General features: G+C 40.6%; 1 protein-coding gene across 14 annotated transcripts in view; it reads right to left on the bottom strand.

Moving 5' to 3' along the window:
* The window catches only part of TNS3 (tensin 3), a 338,104-nt gene that overhangs the window by 235,012 nt on the left and 81,291 nt on the right, over positions 1–21,801 (bottom strand). For all 14 annotated transcript variants that reach the window (XM_038389568.2, XM_038389570.2, XM_043508663.1 and 11 more), the window contains one exon: positions 16,141–16,252. In XM_038389568.2, coding sequence (XP_038245496.1) covers positions 16,141–16,252 — 112 coding nt within the window. The remainder of the gene's footprint in view (positions 1–16,140; positions 16,253–21,801) is intronic.

Below are 21,801 nucleotides of genomic sequence, written 5' to 3'. Positions count from 1 at the left end.
CTCTGAAAACATCCACTCAATGTGCAACAGCAGTCAAAAAAGCGAACAGAATGTTGGGAATCATTAAGAAACGGATAGATAATAAGACAGAAAATATAACGTTGCCTCTATAAATCCACGGTACGCCCACATCTTCAATACTACATGCAGATGTGGTTGCCCCATCTCCAAAAAGATATACTGGAATTGGAAAAGGTTCAGAAAAGGGCAACAAAAATGATTAGAGGTATGGAGCATCCACCATATGAGGAGGAGATTAATAAGACTGGGACTTTTCAGCTTGGAAAAAAGACGACTAAGGGAGGGTATGATAGAGGTCTATAAAATCATGAGTGGCATGGAGAAAGTAAATAAGGAAGAGCTATTTACTACTTCTCATAACACAAGAACTAGGAGTCACCAAATTAAATTAATAGGCAGCAGATTTAAAACAAACAAAAGGAAGTATTTTTTCATACAATGCACAGTCAACTATGGAACTCCTTGCCAGAGGATGTTGTGAAGGCCAAGATTATAACAGGGTTCAAAAAAGAACTAGATAAATTCATGGGGGATAGGTCCATCAATGGCTGTTAGCCAGGATGGGCAGGGATGGTGTCCCTAGCCTCTGTGTGCCTGAAGCTGGGAATGGGCGACGGGATGGATCACTTGATCATTACCTGTTCTGTTCATTCCCTCTGGGGCACCTGGCATTGGCCTCTGTTGGAAGACAGGATACTGGGCTAGATGGACCTTTGGTGACCCAGTATGGCCATCCTTATGTTCTTATACTTTGGGCTACTGACCTAGTTTCAGGGGAGGGCTGGTGATAGCCCTGAGAAAGACTATACAACACTCCCAAAGGTCTCCAAAGAGAGGGAGCAGAGGGAGGGCCCCGTGGAAACAACTCTAGCCACAAGGGGGTACCTGGCAAATGGCAACTCCACTTCAGTGCCACAGAAGTTTCTGATTCTCATCATCCCTTTTGTGAAGGATGTAGGGAAAGAATCACAAACAAAGGATTCTTTCCATGAGTGTTGCTGAAGGGGACCATCTAGGCCAGGGATTGGCAAGGGGACCATCTAGGCCTTTAGCACATGGCCCGTCAGGGAAATCCGTTGGCGGGCTGGGATGATTTGTTTACCTACAGTGTCCGCAGGTTTGGCCGATCGCAGCTCCCACTGGCCAATGGGGGCTGCGGGAATCGGCAACCAGCACATCCCTCGGCCCATGCCACTTCCCGCAGCCTTCATTGGCCTGAAGCGGTGAACGACGGCCAGTGAGAGCTGTGATCGGCTGAACCTGTGGACGCTGCAGGCAAACAAACTCTCCTGGCCTGCCAGCAGATTTCCCTGACAAGCCATGTGCCAAAGGTTGCCGATCCCTGATCTACGCTTTAACTATTAAGGGCAAGAAAGAATTTGAAGAGCAACTAGCTATAAACAGAAAAATGAGCAGCAATTTTCTTTAAGTACATCAGAAGCAGGAAGCTTCCCAAACAGTCAGTGGGGCCACTGGACAATCCAGGTGCAAAAGAAACACTCAAGGAAAACAAGGCCATTGCAGAGAAGCTACATTAATTCTTTGCATCAGTCTTCACTGTATAGGATGTGGGGGCAATCCCCACACCTGAGCCATTCTTGTAGGTGAGAAATCTGAGGGACTGTCCCAGACTGAGGTGTCAATAGAGGAGGTTTGGAAACAAATTGATAAATTAAACAGTAATAAGTCACCAGGACCAGATTGTATTCATCCAAGAGTTCTGAAGGAACTCAAATATTAAACTGTAGCACTATCATCTATGGTATGTAACCCATCACTTAAATCATTCTTTGTACCAGATGACTGGAGGGAAGCTATGTAACAGATTTTCTTAATTCTCCAGAGGTGATCCTGGTAATTACAGACCAGTAAACCTAACTTTAGTACCAGGCAAATTGTAAAGGACAGACACAGAGAGACAGAGAGAGAAAATGTATATTTTGGAGAAGAGTCAACATGGCTTTTGTAAAGAGACATCATGCCTCATCAATCTATTAGAATTCTTTGAGGGAGTCAACAAGCACATGGACAATGGTGATCCAGTTGAGACAGTGTACCCAGACTTTCAGAAAGCCTTTGACAAGGTCTCTCACCGAAGGATCTTAAGCAAAGTAAGCAGTCTTGGGATGAGAGAAGGTCTTCTCATGGATCAGTAACAGATTAAAATATAGGAAACAAAGGATAAAATAAACGGTCAGTTTTCACAATGGAGAGAGACAAAATAGTGGGGTCCCCTCAGGGATCCATATTGGGACCTGGGCTGGTCAACATATCATAAATGTTCTGGTAAAAGGGGTAAGCAGTGAATGGCGAAATTTGCAGATGATACAACATTACTCAAGATAGTTAAATCCAAAGCTGACTGCAAACAATTACAAAGGGATCTCACAAAACTGAGTGACTGGGCAACAAAAGGGCAGATGAAATTCAGTGTTGATAAATACAAAGTAATGCATATTGGAAAACATAATCCCAACTATATATACAAAATGATGGTTCCTAAATTAGCTGTTACCACTCAAGAAAGCAATTTTAGTATCATCATGGATAGTTCTCTGAAAACATCCGCTCAGTGTGTAGTAGCAGTCAAAAAAGCCAACAGAATGATAACCATTCGGAAAGAGGTAGATAAAAAGACAAACAATTTCACAATGCTCCTCTATACATCGATGATACACCCACACCTTGAATACTGAATGCAGTTCTGGGTGCCTGATCTCCAAAAAGATATTAGAATTGGAAAATGTATAGAGAAGGGCAACAAAAATGATTAGGGGCATGGAACAGCTTCCATGTGAGGAGAGGTTTAAAAGACGGGGACTGTTCAGCTTTGAAAAGAGACAACCGAGGGAGGGGTATGATAGAAATCTATAAAATTGTGAATGGTGTGGAGAAAGTGAATAGGCAAGTGTTATTTACCCTAGGCAGCAAATTTAAAACAAACATAAGGACGTGCTTCTTCACACAATGCACAGTCAGCCTGTGGAGCTTGTTGCCAGGTGTTGTTGTGAAGGCCATACACTGCAGGATTTATTTTTACATAAATAAATAAGAATTCAAAATAGGTTAACAAAAAATTAGGTAAATTCATGGAGGATTGGTCCATCTATGACTAGTAGCAAGACGATCAAGGATGAACCACCACAGTCTGGGTGTTCCTAAATCTCCAACTGCCAGAAGCTGAGCCTGGACAGCAGTGGATGGATCACACAAAACTGTCCTGTTCTGTACGTTCCCTGTGAAGTAGGGTGACCAGATAGCAAGTGTGAAAAACCAGGATAAGTGGGAGGGGTAAGAGGTGCCTATATAAGACAAAACCCCGAATATCGAGACTGTCCTTATAAAATTGGGACATCTGGTCACCCTACTCTGAAGCATATGGCACCAGCCACTACCAGGAGACAAGCTACTGGACTAGATGGACCATTGGCTGTACTGGGTCAAACCATCCTTATGTTCTTATAAGGCAAGGCTGTCTTCAGTAATATTGAGTGGTCATAACAGATAGTGCCATAAAATCATTCTAGAGAGTTATTGCTAGTTTTAAATGGATTGTAAAGCACAATGAAAATTTATTCATGCATATATGTATTGCTAAATCTCAAAGCATTCATACATGCAAATAAAGCCTGCAATTAGAAACTAGAACAAAGTAGCTCTTTCAGACAAAGCAGAAGTTTGCCCAGTTATTTCCCATTCAAAAACAAAATAACAACTAGAAGAGTATTTTCAGCTACAGGTGGACTAAAAGGACAGGAAACAATTTTGACTCTTTCCACTTCCCACTGACTTTCAGGAAGACAAGCTCTAAAAAACCAATAAGTAACTACTACGTCTGAGCGCCAACAAGAAATATACTGAGTTACATAAGGCTGTGGTGGGTCTATATGTCCATTTTCCACTCTGTTCCTCTTAGTCACAAGCATTTCAACTGAGTTAAAAAAAAAGAGTATCGCTGTTTTTCCCTACAAATGTCCCTTTTATAGCTTTCAAATGCAGAAATGGGTCTTTCAAAATCCAGTTGCCATTTTTCCAGCTGAACATGTGACAACTTTTTTCCCCACTGTCAAGATGAACTCAAAAGCCACACACACCTTTTGGCAATATTCCAGCACAGGTAGGATTTAAAGCAACTCCATGATATACGTGAGCCTTATTCTGATTCCACTGATTTTTGCCATTGACGTCAACGTGGGCAGGAAGCCCCATAAAGTCAGTGTGCCAATGTAATGATTTTTGCACCACGCTTGTGTCATGAGGTACAGAGACAACATGCTGCACTTCCCAAGGCCTAAGTCGCTGGAAAGCTAATGCACCTGCACAGTTATTGTAGAAGGCGGAAATGATTTCTGGTGGATTCTAGCCTATTGTAACCTCTGGGCACAAGGATAAACAAACTTATTTAACATGGAGGGCTTGGGGGGGGGGAGATTAAAGCAAGGGGCTAGGGCTGGGGAGCCTTGCACTGTTTGTGTGGATGTTTTTTCCCTTTTCTTTTTCTTCTGGCTAGATGATCAGAAAACATGTTTTTCTCATTTTGCTGAATTTTTTCAACCAACTCTACAACTAAACAGCAGCAGTGACATGAGATAAAGGTCAACAATGAAAGACATGAAAAATAACTGTGCAGGAACCTTACAATGATAGTTTACAATAAGAGTAAGATGATAAGTGAGTTTGGGTGGGACAAAGGCATGTTTGAGTTTAAAATGAGAGTCCCCTCGTGATGAAAGAGAGCAGAAGTTTGACCTTGATAGCAGAAAATGAGGATTCTATTTTTAAGAAATTATCATTCATATGCTGATGATGTTGCAATACTAACAGTCACTATAATAGCAACATCAGCTTGTTCATTTCCTGTGCCCCAGAACTGCCTCCCTGGATCATTTTTGGTTTTTTTGGTTTTGTTTTTCATTTTGCGCAAGACCTCTTTCTATTTTTAAACTCCAATTTAAAAACAAAGATAGTGTTTGATAGATCACACCCTATTGAACTAGATGCACATGGCCAGCATAAGGCCTTGCACACCACTTAAGGCTAGTATAATGGGTAGAGAAGTGCTCTATCTAACAGAGCACTCAGACAGGAGTGCCTGTATATCCCATTCAGACCTCCGCTAGCAAGTGCTGAAGGCTGCTTTGGGAGCAGCTAGAGAGAGAGGGACCATTTACATGATCCAGTGATCCCATAACAGGATGTGGAGGGGCTAACGGCACTATTTCAACCCACATTCTGGAATAGCAGCTGTGGGGAGGCTATGCAGCTACCCTGCAACTTGGACTTGAGTTGGATGTAGATTTTACCCTCCCAGCCATAACACTCCATCCATAACCTAATATTTGTGCTTTATTGTGGGTGGACTTCACCGCTAGCATAATTTTTTTACTTGCTACTACTGAGGTAAACGTAATAATTGTGTTCCCAAATCTACAGCATTCAGAGAATTAAGTTCAGAGAAAACTATTATGACATTATTATTACATGGGCAGAGATTTATTCTCCTCGTCTAGATCCACTTGCTTCCTGTGAGAGGAACAAAGTGCTGGTAGAGTTTTAGTCATTGACTTTCAAATGAGCCCAAAGGTTTTAGCAACCTCTTCCCCGCTCCACCTCCTTCTAAATTTGCAATGGGATTTGGGTACTTAATTCCCTTAGGCACCTTTGAAAATCTCAGTTTTATTTTGTATTCCCTATGGATGTTGATGTAACAGAATATTAAGGTTTGGGGGTTTTTTTGGAATTATGATAGTGTTCTCATTGTATGATTGAATATAAAAACTATTGAATATAAAAAATAGTAAATGGCTGTGATGTAATGACTTCGGTTTTGTGTGAGATGATTCAATCTTAATCCAGCATAGAACTGGGGGTTACTTTTTAAATAGCGTTCCTCTAACTGAACAGGCCTGATGTTGCTATAAAGTGAGTTTGCCCAGTTTCAGGTAAGTCTCTCCTTTAGCTCTTCAAACATACTACAGACATACAGCAAAAAGAAAAGGAGTACTTGTGGCACCTTAGAGACTAACAAATTTATTAGAGCATAAGCTTTCGTGAGCTACAGCTCACTTCATCGGATGCATAAGCTTATGCTCTAATAAATTTGTTAGTCTCTAAGGTGCCACAAGTACTCCTTTTCTTTTTGCGAATACAGACTAACATGGCTGCTACTCTGAATACTGACATACAGGACTCTCTTTGAGAAGGACAAAACTTTGTAAGCCAAGCAAAGGTTGCAAACAACGTGATCCTCCAAGGACCTACTGAGGTATTTGTGTCTGGACCATGTTTGAAGGACCCTCTTCTTTAATGCCATTTGCAATGTCAAGAAGCTTAGCTAGCACTCTAGTCTTTCACCTCTTTAAATCTGCGTTCAGATCCTGCGTGGGTCATAAGTGAAAATGAGTTTGTGGTCTCAACCTAGTCTCTGAAGCTCCCTTCAGCCCCCAGGTATGTGTGGTACAGACCCTGCAGCATCACTTCCAGGAGGCTTACTCATTTGACACCTCCTATTTGAGCTTTGGGAGGATCATTCTGATTTGCTTTGTTTCCTCTGGGTTACTGTTTTCTCCCATAAATTGCCCTTTTCTATTTTTGTTTTAAAAGCTATCTGTAAAAGCAAATGTGGCTTTTAACCAAAGACATCTGAAGCCTGTTTTGTGGCGCTCTCTCACATTGGTCACACAAGGTACTATGATATGCAGTGAATGGCATACTTTAGGATTGCACTGAGTTCACCTGACCCATATGAGTCACACCTGGAGATTATGCATTTTGGATCCATTCAAATGGGATCAGCTTACAAGTTTGCAGTTATACCCCGATGCAATGCAGACACTAGCATTGCTGTAAGACTTGAAGGACATTTTTTTACCTACATTTCTGAACTTGTTATTAGTAATGAACAGAGGCTATTATTTTAAGGAAGAGATCTTAATGGTCTGAACTTCAGCTTGCAAATACCTACACGCTTTATAATCACAAGTGCAAATCCTGGCATGACTGATTCAGCTCTTATCATTCTGAGTTAAATGGATTTGAGTTTTAAGCTTTTCTGATGTGACCATAAAATCTGAGGTTTGTGTTGGTTGAAATGAATGTTCAAAAAACGTAATAGGATGTTTAAGAGTAGGAAAGTATCCCTGTATGCCTGGCCAAAACGCTCCCTCTTGCTTCCCTCCCAAAGTGCTGTGTGAAGGTTATTCTTCTGTTACCCTCAACCCCAGAGATGGTTGCACTTCAGTGCTGAAGTTTATATATCATTTGTGAAGTGCGCTGGGATCCTTTGGTATGAAAGGGTATGCAGGGTAAATATAAAACATTATTATTTTGTTCAACTAATTATAGTACCTCTTTGTGGGTCTCTGTACATTCTGGTTATTCTTTGCTCAGTTTTCCATTTTCCATCTCCCCTTTAATTATGCATAGGTATGCAGTACTATGTAAGCCAAGTTCTGTATTGAAACATTACTGCACAGATGATTAATTACTTTAAATAAACTTTGTTGGACTCCTGAGAAAGAGACCATGTCCTCTGTATGGTTGTGCTAATTAGTTGCCTTTTTATTAAATCTGTGGGAGTCACTGCTGATTATGTCTACATTTGGTCTATATGTATCTGCAGTTGCTCTCACTATAAATGATAATTTATAGCATCATGAAATGTTTATTAACAATGGTAATCAAAAATGTATAACATGGGTAATGGGCAATCACCAACCATACCTTTGCAACTCCACATGCCTTCCCTACTCCCAACTGGATTTGATTAGCAACTACCCTGTATTTGTGTATAGCAGTGATCTAAACAGTAATCAATGTTTTTGTTCTTTAGACCAGCGAAACAGCAACTGAGCCATGTCCAGCCTACGCTACTGGCAAACACCACTAAACCCAGAACCTGAAAACACTTATCCACAGGCTTATCTTTACGCATTTGAGTAGTCCCATTGAAGTCAATGAGATTTGCTTGATCAGAGCCTGAAAATAAATAGAGAGAGAGAGAGAGAGAGAGAAAATAAAGTATCATGTGGAAGTCGAAGTAGCAACTATGAGCCTGACCAAAAATCCATTGAAGTCAATGGTAGTTTTTCCATTGTCTCTAAGAGACTGTGGATCTGGCCCTATATCCCTTTTTGCTCACAAATTAGGATAAATGTACGGTATTCCTTTACCACAATTTTTATTTATATATTCATGAACATATATATATATACACATACACACACACACACGCAACACATACTCAACATTCAAATTCAACAAAAAAATCACTATAACGCCACTGACCCTGGCAAGGCCCAAATTCCTTTGACATTTCCATCTGACAATCTGTGCTTGTCTGCCAAACCCAAAATCAGACACAAGCATGCTTTTCAGATTATATGCCAGGCTAATATGTTATCACTGCATTTAGCTATTTAAAAGTATTTGAAACCACTTACTATTTGACTATATTACATACTATTCTTAAAAAGTACTAGCAACAATTTCCCAAGTCCAGATCAGACCAACTATAAAAATACATTTTAGCTTGCTACTAACAAAGGATAACATTCATCATTGCATACAGAGACCTGTGCACTATAGATGTCTGACTTAAACCTGTAAAACAGGGGTAGAATGGATCACAAGACTTGTGCAAGGTCTGGGCATAAAGATGAATGTCAGAGAGAGACTATCTGGCTTCCAGAACACAAAGCAGTTGTCTTAAAAATCCCATCTCATGGTCTGGTTGGTCAAAGGCTCTGGATTCATTATGATCTAGACTTGCACTTGAGGTGCACCTTCTAGTAGTCTAACAGTCCCCTTGAGCTCACCTTCTAATAGTCACCTAGACCCAGAGGAGAAAGTCCTGGGCTTGTCACCCAGTCTAAGACAGGGATTTTAAAATAACTGCAGCCCTTAGTTTGGAGGCCCTTTTGCCTTTGTCTGAGGGTATGTGGAAAGTCAAAATGCAACTTTTAGCAGATAAGTGAGATTGGGCCCTACTATCCTTGACTGTGTCCCGGTCATATACTACCCTAAATGCACACTGCGAGTCAGGTGCAACACCAGTGCATCACTTAGGTTGTACATCACAGAATTTGGCCCACACAAAGAATTTGGCCCAATATAAGATGGAGTCCTTTTGTCTATTTATACAGGTGTATTCGTGACTGATTTAGATTAACAAAGGGAGACTTGGCTTGGTTTGAACCACAGTTTTTATGCTCATCTAAATTGTTATTAATTGCTTTGGTCTGGAAATCTCACACAACCAGATTTTTTTTAATGGTCATACAGTAAGAAGGACTTGCTTCGGGTATTTGGTCTATTGAAGACTGACATAATAATAAAAAATCATCACCACAACAATCAATTTATAACATAATAGCACCCAGAGGCATCAGTCAGGCCTGGGCTTGTTTGTGCTAGGTGCTGTACAAACATATAGAAAATGACAGTTCTTGCATCCAAAGTCCATACAATGTAAACATAAATTAATGTTTCAATAGTTAAAAATGTTTTTTCAAATAATAAAAAAGAGGTTTGAATTCTTGGTTAATCACTACTTCACATATCCATACTCTATATATGAGAATTAACACAGTATTACCAAGGACCTTTGTTTTTATTATTTTGTTTAAAATTTCCCAGGAATTTATCAGTGTTTATAACAAAAATTTTAAAAAGGATGAAAACCAGTGCTAAAAATTAACTTCACAGTATTCTGGATAAAATATTGGGGTTAACACTGGGGACAGGACGACCGAAACAAAGCAACAAATGGAGAAAAGAATATTAAAAGTAAAAGCAGTTCAATGCTATGGTTTATTTCATGAACTGTACATTAACAGTACATACATGTATGCACTTGCATGCATGTGTGTGTTTCCTTCACTGAGTTGCCTTACTTTAAACAGACAGGGCTTTGCATTTACACTTAGATTAACATAAGCACATCTGTGTAACGTAACACATAGGATTTTCTTAACATAATCAGTATTTTCATGTACTAGAGTGGTCTAAATTTTATGTGAAAAATCAGTAAAAACCAAATAACAGCTTTTTGTAAATTCCAGGAATTTTTCAGTAAAAATGTAAAAGCTGAAAATGGATGGCTTTAAGTATTGCTTAGAAAAATTCATGCCTTCCCAAACTGCCTCCAATTTGATTTGCATCTGCTTAAGAAGTAATTTGCAGCAGCCGGAAAAAATCAGAACATATAATGTGCCTTGGTGTATTGTTCTGCCGCAAGCCATCATTTGACTGATGAAAGAGTAAGACCACAATATAACAGCCAAAACAAACAATAATTGTTTTTTTTTTAAAAACCTACATGGCTGTAGTAACTGATTTACAAAGGAAAAACAAATTAATGCACCTTTTCAGTAATGTGATAATCAGCTACCAGAAAGATAAAAAAACCACAATTTAAAGAGGTAGAAATAGAACTGATTTTATGATGCTGGCAGATCAGATGCCACCTCTTGCCAAGTCTGCAGACATTAGCTAAGAACTGACAAACTCGTAGCTGGAGACTAGGTCAGTTCACTTGCATGTTAGTTTTGCACAAAATAGGTGTTAGTCTCATAAGAACATATTTAGTGTTCAGACTCTATGAAACGCTTGTTAGTTGCTGCAGGCATTAATCTCACTTGCAATGTCTGTATTCCATGCTATAAGAAAATATGCAAGTTTTGCTTAATAACTTTGAAAACATTCACGCTGAACTTGTGAACGCACAGGAATCATCCCCCCCCCCACCCATCCAGGAGGACTGTCAAAATTTAAGTGGGCCATTATAAGACAAAAGCTTTGTTAATTGCCCCATGCACCCAAGGAGAAGTTTGTGCGGAACGCATCATCCCATCGCTCTGAATGCTGGAAGAAGGAAATAAAAATAGTTGATGTGAAGATTTTTCATCTCTTTGCTGATTGAACTCTCACAAGGCCAGAAACACCTAACTGCAGCCAGAGATCCCCAGTGGCTGCGCCCTGGGTCTGCCCTGAAAGGCTCTTCAAATTGAAAGATCACTACTGGAGAGTCTAAGGAGTCTACTCTATGTAACTCCATGGTAAAACTATTATAGTGACCCAGAAGTTCACATTTGTTACTGGCTTAGTAAAATCTAATTATAGAACATATCAGCAGTTTGAGGTATCTGCCCTGTTCTTGATAGTATGTCCTGAGGCAGGCACTCAGTCACGAGCCACTCCAGACAGCTTGAGAGAGGGATCATAGTTAGGCAACTCTTTTGGTACCTAATAAAGTATAAATGGCTAAACAATTCTGATCTCTAATTTGAAATTAATTAAACTGAAGAATCTTGGGGGAAAGGTTTAAGTTTCAAACCTGAACTCACAAGATTGACTTGCATATTGCAGAACCATTATCTGCAAGCTTTGAGACTCCTCTGTTATGACTAGGAGAGAAAAATAGCACTCTGCTTTCTGAAGAAATGTACAAAATTATTGTAAAAATTAAAGCTTGATTGATCCTTCGCATTGAAATATGGCATCAAAGAAATATCTTCACCATGATTCAATTTACCAGGTATGGGAATACACAGTAGCTTAGTTATCTAGCCCCCACATTGTCCCAGATCCTCCTTCCTTTTGCATTCCTTTTTCTATAGAGACCATTAAAATCACTGGAACTGAACATGCTTGTCTAAGGAGGGCTAAAGTTTACTAGGACAAGATGACATCATCACTCATGTGCCCCTTAGTAGGTCAATCATTCACTTTTCAGAGAGAATTTTTAGAAACTCCATTCAGAGCTGGATCTGAATGAAGGACACAGTGCCTTTAAGAAAAGGCCAAACACGCACCCTGGCAAGCAGCATGCTTTGCACCAAAGAAAAAGTTATCTGATCATTATAATACCCAATGATGGCTGTTTCCATACAAAGAACAGATGATTCATTGCTAAATAAGCACAATAAACTACACACAAGTCAATCTGGAGCTTTCCCGCTTCCCTCCTTTTTCTGACATGTAGCTTTCTTGCAGCTGATAAGATATTACAGGCAGGAAATAACTTACAATCTGTACAAAGAGCTATTATTTTCTCAAGACAAACAGTAAGTAAGAAAAAAGAAAAGGAGTACTTGTGGCACCTTAGAAACTAACAAATTTATTTGAGCATAAGCTTTTGTGAGCTACAGAATGCATCCGATGAAGTGAGCTGTAGCTCACGAAAGCTTATGCTCAAATAAATTTGTTAGTCTCTAAGGTGCCACAAGTACTCTTGTTGTTTTTGCGAATACAGACTAACACAGCCGCTACTCTGAAACCTGTCAATAAGAAAAAAAGATTTTCTCATCAATCCACAAAGCAACCATCTTATAAGTGAAGCCATTTCTTTTCCCCCCACACCAGTTTCACCTTTACTGTACTTAGTGAGTTCAGAGGGAACCTATCCGAGTCAGAAACCCAGGATTTGGCCCTGATTTTCTGTTTTACTTCACCGTTAATGGAGTTTCACCATCACTGAGTTAACTCGTCGGGGGTGAAGGGGTACCTATAATTCTAAGCATCTATCTATTTTATAAATTCCATGTTATAAGCTGAGAGACAAATTGATTCTCTTAAAATCTGCCCTCTAGGAATCCATCCTCTACCCCCACCCTCACCCTCAGACCCACTCTGAGGATTCTCCTTCCACAAAGAAGCATCAAGCAATTACAAAGCCAAAAGGTAACAGCAATGAAATTGGATGGTGCTGTATCTGTTAACTTTGGATGGAATTCACTTAACCCTCAGAGAGCAGCCTGCACAAAGGCGTCAGCACTCTAGATGGGCTGCTTTAAGTCTGCACAGGGAGAGGCAGTAGAAGAGCAACCCAGCAAGTGGCCTCTGCACAACATGTGCAGCACATAGGGGAATCCAAGGGTCTCAAATATAGCAGCACCGACTGTGCAGTTTATAACTTCAGGGTTGCCAGTCTTTGCCCAAAGAGGTAAGAAAGGGTGGCAACTATTCCCTCCCTGAGGCTAGCACACTGTGTTGCCAGCTCTCGGGATTCATAAGTAAGGGAAGTTTGGCCCCTGCTGAAGCCAGACTGCCAGAGATGTGATCCCACCCCACCCACACCTGCCTAAGGTTCTGAGAGTGAGTTTGGGTGTGGGAGGGTTTTGGGGTGCAGGCTCTGGGAGGAAGTTTGGGTGCGGGAGGTTTTGCGAGTTCTGGAACAGAGTTTGCGTGCTGGGTTCAGGCTCTGGCCTGGGGTAGGGGGTTGGGGTGCAGGAAGGGGTGCGGGATGCAGGCTCTGGGAGAGATTTTAGGTGCGGGAGAGGTGCAGGCTCTGGGAGGGAGTTGGGGGGGAGGGCTCTGGAGTGAGAGAGGAGGTGGGGGGGCAGGAGGAGGTGCAGGGTGTGGGGCTGGGCCAGGGATGAGGAGTTTGGGGTGCAGCAGGCAGGCTACCCCAGGGTTTGGTGGGGGGCCAGAGAGGACTCCTCCCCTCAGCCCTCTCCCAGCCGTCAGCAGCGACCTCTGGGAGAGGGAGGGAACATCCCCGTCCCCCACACGACACTCACCCAAGCTCCCCAACCCCCCCAGGCTGCAGCTCAGGAGGTCCAGCCAGGATAAGCGCCCCTTTCAGAGTCTGCCGAGGAGGAGGGGCGGCTGCCATGCGCCTCCTCCTCCCACAGGCACAGCAGCCGCTTCAGCCTGACTCCGACTCTGCTCCCTTCTAGCCGGCTGCGGCCGGGGAGTGCAGCACAGAGCTGCAAGGGGCAGCAACCCGAGGCCCAGGGCAGGCAGGGATGCTCGGGGGAGACACGTGGAGACAGCAGGCGGGGTCAGGGGACGCTCTGAGGGAGGCACGTGGGGGCAGCAGGTGGGGCTGGGGGAGAGACCAGGCCCAGAACACTGGTGGAGCCGGGCCCCTGGGTCCTGAATTTGCTGGAGCCCGGGCACCACGGGCCCATATAACTTGCCGCCCCTGTCCCCAACAGTATAGATTCACTGCTTAGGCAATAGAGCAAAAACATACCTGAACCCTGTGGGTATGTACCCAACATGGCTGGAGCCTTTCCCTGCCACAGGGAATGACTCCCATCAGTGGGGAAAGGCTCACCCTGCTGCTGAGCCTTTCCCCACTGACTCTCCCCTGCCAGAGGCTTTCACTGACATATGTAGCTCCACATCACAGTGTGGACCCAGCCTGCTTTTCACTGCGAAATGTAGCTACACATACCCTACATGCTGCTGCAAGAGGTGTGCAGTGTAGATGTAGCCTTAATGATACGGAGGCAGGAGGAAATGTTGTTTAAACATATTGGATGTAACTTTGTGATCAGCCTGAAGGAGGTACAACAAAACACTGGCTGCCTAGGGAGAGGAGAGGTAAGGCGGCTGTAACCACCTTTGTGCCTTTCTGATTCTGGGCTGCCGCAGGGGCTGAAACAGTGCCTAAGCTACAACCACCCAACCCAAACTGTCCATAGTCCTTTACAGCCCTACTGACGTTCCCCCTCCAGCCACTGGCCCCTATACCGGAGCTTGTGGAGTGGGCTTTGTAAGATAGCCTGTGGCTGTCTTATTCAGTTCCTGCTTGAGGGAACTCCTCCCTAGCCAGATCCATGGTTCTTTTATGCTGCTGGATTCCCAGAAATGAAAACAATGAAATTCTAGGGAACGCCTCATTAGGGATTAAACCTCTTCAAAGCAGACGGCGGCTGTATTATTTGTACATTTTCTGACATTCCGGCAATTATAACAAAACGCCTTTGAACTAATGCTGAACAAATGGGATATTATTCATTTAACTGTCCATTTGTGACGTTGATACCTTTTCAAGAACGCATGTACGTGTACGTATACACACACACACACACACCACCTAATCCTGCATTCTTTACATACCCAAATCTCCCATTAACTCCTAATGAGAGTTTTGCAAGTGCAAGGAATACAGAGGCTGGGCCTCTTGGTGAAAGAAAGGAAGAAAGAAATCTCCATTTCATTAGAAAAATGCCACTAGCACCAAGCAGATACTTCATAAAATGAAATAATTGTCTATATTTACGGTGAGGGGCAATAAGCATTTGCTTATATTAAATAGGTGGATTATATGTGCATTTGTTAGAGAGAGAGATTTATTAAGGTGGAGTAACAAGACATTGTTAAACATTAACTAGCTGAAATCAATGGAGGATCAAACCCTCCCATGGGGAAACCTGTGGGAGAGGCCCGAGAGGGAAGCAAATCTTGAGCTTTTCCGAAATTGTTTCGGAAATTGGAAGAAGGAAGGTAGAACTTGTGGGTTCCTGAGATCCAGGCAGATCTCAAGGTCATTTATGCAAAAGGCCCCTTTTCTTTTACTCTCATGCTCTGCCGCAAACTGATTACTTTGCAACCCTACTGACAGATGCCCCAATAACTACCCTCCCCCTCAAGTGTGATTCTCTATGCCGACAGAGCACTGTGGAAAAATTAATGAAGCCTCATGAATCTACATTTTGGGTATATTTACTGCTTGTGCACAGAAAGGGAAAAAGGTCTCTCTCTTTCATCCCCCTCCCTACTACACTTCTTGCCTTTTCCCCATTGAGGATCCCTGAATCCACGGAAGGTCTTCTGTATGATAGAGAGGAGGGGGGGGGGGGAAACAGTGCCAGAAGCAACTGACTTCCCCCCTCCTTTGCATGTGGAATCAGAGGAACGAGCCCCCTCAGTGTCTGTGTGAATGATTATTCTGAATCACAGACTTGAAATACAAGACCATAAAGCAACTGTATAAAAATGGCAGCTCTTCTGAATTTCAGTAAAGAATTCAAGCAGAGAAAGCTTTCATGCCTCAGTGAGCTCAGGGTCACTTCCTCATTTGCAGGCTAAATTCCATAGGCATCTATCAACTCACGCATTCACACACACACGCTCCTAAAGGAACTTGCACAGACCGTCTTATTCTGGAACCTGCCTGAATAGCATAGCTAATAAAGGCACATATCTATACAAGTCCAAATAAAAATTAAGTCTAATGCTGAACACACACAGCAAACAAGTTAGAGTATATAGACATTTAGCACAGGGGGAATTCCAAAATTATTAATTCCTATCTCTTCAGCACTAGTCTAAATGCAGTGTTTTAAATAGCAAGACAATAAATAGGCCATATCACATGTTACTCACCTCTGCAGGAAATGCCTTGGCTGTCTATGGCTTGTTTGCAGATACTACAGTCTTTGGGTTTTTTAAAGGTCTTGTTTTTGAAAGTGTGAGAACTCGAAGCAAGGTTTTCAGGCTGGAATAGAGAAGAAAATGTCAGAGCTCTTGTCAACTTTTGAATGTCACTCTTTAAATGTAATAAAACAAATTAAATTTATAAATAGCCAAAACAACCACCACTTATTACATTATTCAACACCACTCACTCAGTTTCCCCAAATGCTGCATTACTGATATTGCATGGTGTAATATTTTGAACAATTACTATAGAATTCGTTAAAAGAAAAGGAGTACTTGTGGCACCTTAGAGACTAACAAATTTATTAGAGCATAAGCTTTCGTGAGCTACAGCTGACTTCATCGGATGCATTTGGTGGAAAAAACAGAGGAGAGATTTATATACACACACACAGAGAACATGAAACAATGGGTTTATCATACACACTGTAAGGAGAGTGATCACTCGTTATTACACTAAAGAATTAGGAGCCACTAAAAGGTAATTTAAGTGAGATTAAGAATCTGTCTACTAACCTAATGCTTTTTCTATCGAAGACAGTTCCACTGGTTTAATTTAAATTGGTTTAAGTTGATTTATGTAATGTAAGTAATGCCATATTGACTATTTAACTCATTGGTGCAAAAAGCTGTTCGGACATTCTTATTTCAGTAGCTAAATTTAAGTATGCTTGGTTTAAATCAAAGCAAGAATGTCTACACTGTCTTTTGTACCATTTTAACTATATCCATTTAAAATCATACTTAAATTAAATGAGTGTACTTTTTCCGGTGTAGGTAAGCCCTTAATGTTTTTCTTTGAATTGGTCCCACAATTACTGAAATAATATATTTAAACAAATAAACAAACACACAAATAAACAGGATCTCTTATAATCAGGGAAGGGAAAAGAGTAGACAACTCCATGTAGTCCACTGGGAACTTCAATATGCAGACCAGGAAGTACATAGATAATACAACAGTGAGGGCTATTGAAACCCCAAGACACAAAGAGAGAGAGACAACTCCCGGTTCCTCTCCAAAAGCCTAACATTCAAATCCATTAGCAAACTTTTAGGAAGCATCTCTTAATTATCTTAAACCCCTTTTAAAATTTAATAATAGAAAATGATTTCTGTCTCTTCTTCTGCAATACTGGATATTTTCACAAACCAAGAAAGACCATGCCACGAACTAGCAGTTCAAAATTCTGCCCCCTCTCATCACTGGACAAAGCATGTCTACTGCAGAAAGGCAAAGCAGCAATAATGCCATGCTGGCTGCAAAATAGTATGGTCGTTGGCTTAAGTCTTACTTAGAAATGGGAAACAAAATTTGGTATATATTTAAAAAAAGGAACAAAGATGGTGCCTTGGACAACGAAAATCTCAAGAGTTTCTATATGCCCCATATTTACCTCCCCCTTCATGCACACACAAATCACTCTCCTTAGCTATTAGACAGTAGACATGTTTACTCTTGAGCAATTGCACCGCACTACTGTTGTCTAGTATATCTTTCTGGAAACTTGTCCCTCCATAACAGACAACCTAACTTGTAAGTATAGCTAGGAGCTCCTAAGAACAATTTACAAACCCCTGAAGGGTGCAAACTTTCAAATGTTAGAGACAGCATGGTGCAACGGACAAGATTTGGGTTTAGTTTATGGTTCTGAAATTGTTTATTCATTGTGTGACTTTGCACCTTGTTTTCCCCATCTGTAAAATGGAGATCATGATATTTACCTTTCTTTGTGAAGTGCTGTAGGATCTAAGGATGAAAAGTGCTAAGTACTAATATTACTATACGTATCGAGAAGAAATTATTTGAAGTGAAGAAATAAAATTTAGGCTGAACTTCAGAAAAAACTGTCTGATAGTGAGATGTATTAAACTGTGGAATACTCTTCCTAGGGAAATGGTGGAAGATCCCATTCCTTTGGAATATTTAATACTAGACAAAACAGTTGTGAATAAAGTTGTACTGCATTATTATTATGCCTTATTAATTTTTCAGGCTGATTGCTAAATGTGTTCCTATAAAAGCTGGAGTCACAAAACTTCCTATATGTTTGAGGTATTTATAACCATCTTGTATATGTTTGCTTAGTGCTACTTTACCATTAGCCGAAAATCATGACTATAGTTATGATGTATATTAAAGATGCACTGCAAAGAACATAAGTGCTTTTGTGCCTTTTTCCATTCTTACACGATACAGGAATTGGCACAAATGATAAACAATACATCAAGTTTCTGCTCAAAGATCTTTTTCCTGTTTCCTTTGTTTACATCAGAAATAGGGGCTTTTGAAAAGCTCCCTCCATAAGGAGCACAAGTCCCAGTTACATCACTGCAACTTCACTGATTTCAGTGGAGTTACCCCTAATTCACACTGTGGTTAGTGAGGGAGCACTGGGGCCATTGAATTTAAGACCTGATGATATTCTATGTTAGGGTTCTATAGTGTTGCACATCACCGTAGTGTCTAAGCAACTTCCATATAAAATCACAATAGTAAAAACAAAATTTCTAGTGGACTTAGTGGAATCTCTGGAACGTCTCCCTTTTCCAGGTAAGAATTCTGGTTGAGGAGGTATTATTGGTTTTGGGTTTTTTAGATGTTATTAATTTCATCTTTTTTTTGTGGATGGTTGACGTTTACAGGTAGTAGTTGTTGTTAGTGTGTTAATGTCATTCTTATGGTTAAAAGGCCTTCTCAAAAAGGACGTTTTTATAAGATTTCCTAAAGACAGTCAGGTTGTGGATTTGCCAGATCTTCCCTGGAAGTTTGCTCACTGCCAGATCCCCTCCACCAATAATGTTTTATCCCCACCTCTCATGCGCTTTACTCTGGGCGTGGTGATCTGCATTGTCCCAGAGGAGTACGGATGTTGCTGTTGTTTTCAGAGCAAAATTCAGTCTTTAATATGGCTAGAGTTTGATCCAGTAACCAACCAATTAATCATTATAATTTATTTGTAATGTAAAAATCAATTTTTTTTTGTGGCAGTGATGTCTGAGGATAGTTTTTGGTCAGTATTATCTTTTATAGTAACGGAAGGGCACACACTTCTTTTTTTCATTTGTTTGTTTTTCTGCTCAATTTTATATCTATTCTACAGTTGGCTCTCCAAGGAATTCATGTAACAATTCACTTAGTGGATGGAGTAATAACATTTGCCTGTGCATTATCAGTACATAACACTTTCAATGTGAAAGGCGAAGGAGCCTGGATCAGGCTTCCTTTGTTATCATCTGGAATGGCTTTCTCAGTTCTCCAATAGGGATTGTGCCAAGAGGAAAACATGGGGAGGCAGTAACAATACTCCCACTTTCATAAGGTTCAGGGCTGGAATCTAAATTGCATTTAATTGTTAGGAGCCAAAATTGGAAGAGAGAGTGCAGCACCACAGGTTACAGACTGATTACCTGCCTGAGGGACAAACTGTAATTAGTGCTGGTCTTGATTGCTGGCATTATGCAATTTCTCTTTTTCAAAAAGCAATCTCTCTCTCTCTCTCTCTCTTTAAACCACACAAGGAAACAGTCTGGGCCATGAATCCAACAAAGGCACAATGGAGTTATTCTAGATTTGCACCAGAATAACTGAGAGCAGAATCGGGGCCTCAGTGTGGAAATTCAGAAAGTGGATCCTCAGCTATGCTGACTTCAAATATTTCTCACAGCTCCCCATTTTTACTATATAGTGACAGCACAAATAGCTATATGGTCTTCCACATGTCATAAGATGTAAATTTACATCAGTGTTCAAACAACAGTCCAGGGGATTTTGGGGACATACAAAATTATCATGGGAGGAAGAATTTAATCCAAAAAATGTGAACGATAATTGGGAATAATTTAAGAACACCTTACAGATGCTTCAAAAGCCACAATCCCACAACTGAGGAAGAAGGCTGTGCTGGTTAAAGTAACAACCTACTTTAGAGGAGAAGTGAAGGCAGCTATCTATCTATCTATCTATATATATATAACAAATGGAAGAAAGGGGAAGTTGATAGTAATGAATATAAATCAGAAGTGAGAAACTACTGAACATTGAGAAAGGAAACAAAGAGACACAAGGAGAAATCTATGGCCGGCAGAGTTAAAGACAATAGGGAGGAGTTTTTAAAATATACTAGGAACAAAACTAATCCTGACAATAGTATTGGTCCATTACTAAATGGAAATGGTAAAATTATCAATAATAATGTAAAAAAGGCAGAAGAATTAAATAAATATTTCTGTTCTGTATTTGGGGAAAAATAGATAATATAGTCTCATCAAATGGTGATAACACTCTTTCCATTCCACTAGTATCTCTGGAGGATGTTAAACAGAAATTATTAATGTTAGACATTTGAAAAATCTGTGTGTCCAGAAAATTTGCATCCAAGATTTTAAAAAGAGCTGGCTGAGGAGCTCACTGGACCATTAATGTTGATGTTCAGTAAGTGTTGAACAGTGAAAGAATTTCAGAAGACTGGGATAAAAAGCTAATGTGCCAATTTTTTAAAAATGGGAAGACCAGGATAATTATCGGCCAGTCTTACAAATATAATAATGGCCATCCTGGGTCTTACCAAAGGTCCATCTAGCCCAGTAGTGGCTCTCTATCACCGCTGCTACATATTTCTGGCAGTTGGAGTTTTAGGGACAACCAGAGCATGGGGTTGTGTCCTTGACCTTGGCTAATAGCCATTGATAGGCTTATCCTCCATGAACTTATCTAAGTCTTTTTTGAACCCAGTTATACTTTTAGCCTTTACCGCATCCCCTGGCAATGAGTTCCACAGATTGACTGTGCATTGTGTGAAGAAGTTCGTCATTTAGTTTGTTTTTAATCTGCTGCCTGTTCAGTAAGTTACTCTTCCCTATTCCATTCATGATTTTATAAATCTCTGTCATATACTCCGTCATATCTTTTCTAATCTGAACAGGCCAGTTTTTTTAACCTCTTCTCATATGGAAGCTGTACCGTACCCCTAATCATTTTTGTTGCCCTTCTCTGCACCTTTTCCAATTCTGAGATATATAGTGATATACATATATCACATCACTCCTATGGAAGATAATGGAATGGCTGAGATGGGACTTGATTAATAAATAATTAAAGGAGGGTAATGTAATTAATGCAAATCAACATAGGTTTACAGAAAAATCAATCTTGTCAAACTAACTTGATTTTTTTAAAATGAGTTGACAACTTGGTAAGGTAATCATGTTGATATAACATACCTAGACTTCTCTAAGACATTTGACTTGATACCACACAACATTTTGATTAAAAAACTAGCACAAGATCAAATTAATATAGCATATATTAAATGAATAAAAAACTGGCTAACTAATAGGGGAATTGTAAATGGGAAATTGTAATTGTAAAGGGGAAATTGTCACTGAGTGGGTGTGTTTCCAATGGGTTCCCTCATAAGGAATGGTTCTTGGCCTTATGCTACTTAAGATTTTTATCAATGACCTGGAAGAAAACATAAAATCATAATGGATAAAGTTTGCAAATGACAAACAGTGGGGGAGTGGTAAATAATGAAGAAGACAGGTCACTGATTCAGAGCAATCTGGTCACTTGCTAAACTGGGCACAAGCAAATAATATGTAAAT

Source organism: Dermochelys coriacea, chromosome 2 (assembly GCF_009764565.3).
Source record: "Dermochelys coriacea isolate rDerCor1 chromosome 2, rDerCor1.pri.v4, whole genome shotgun sequence".
Taxonomy (NCBI): Eukaryota; Metazoa; Chordata; order Testudines; family Dermochelyidae; genus Dermochelys; species Dermochelys coriacea.
Note: the sequence above shows the minus strand (reverse complement) of the source record. Positions and strands in the feature narration are given on the sequence as shown.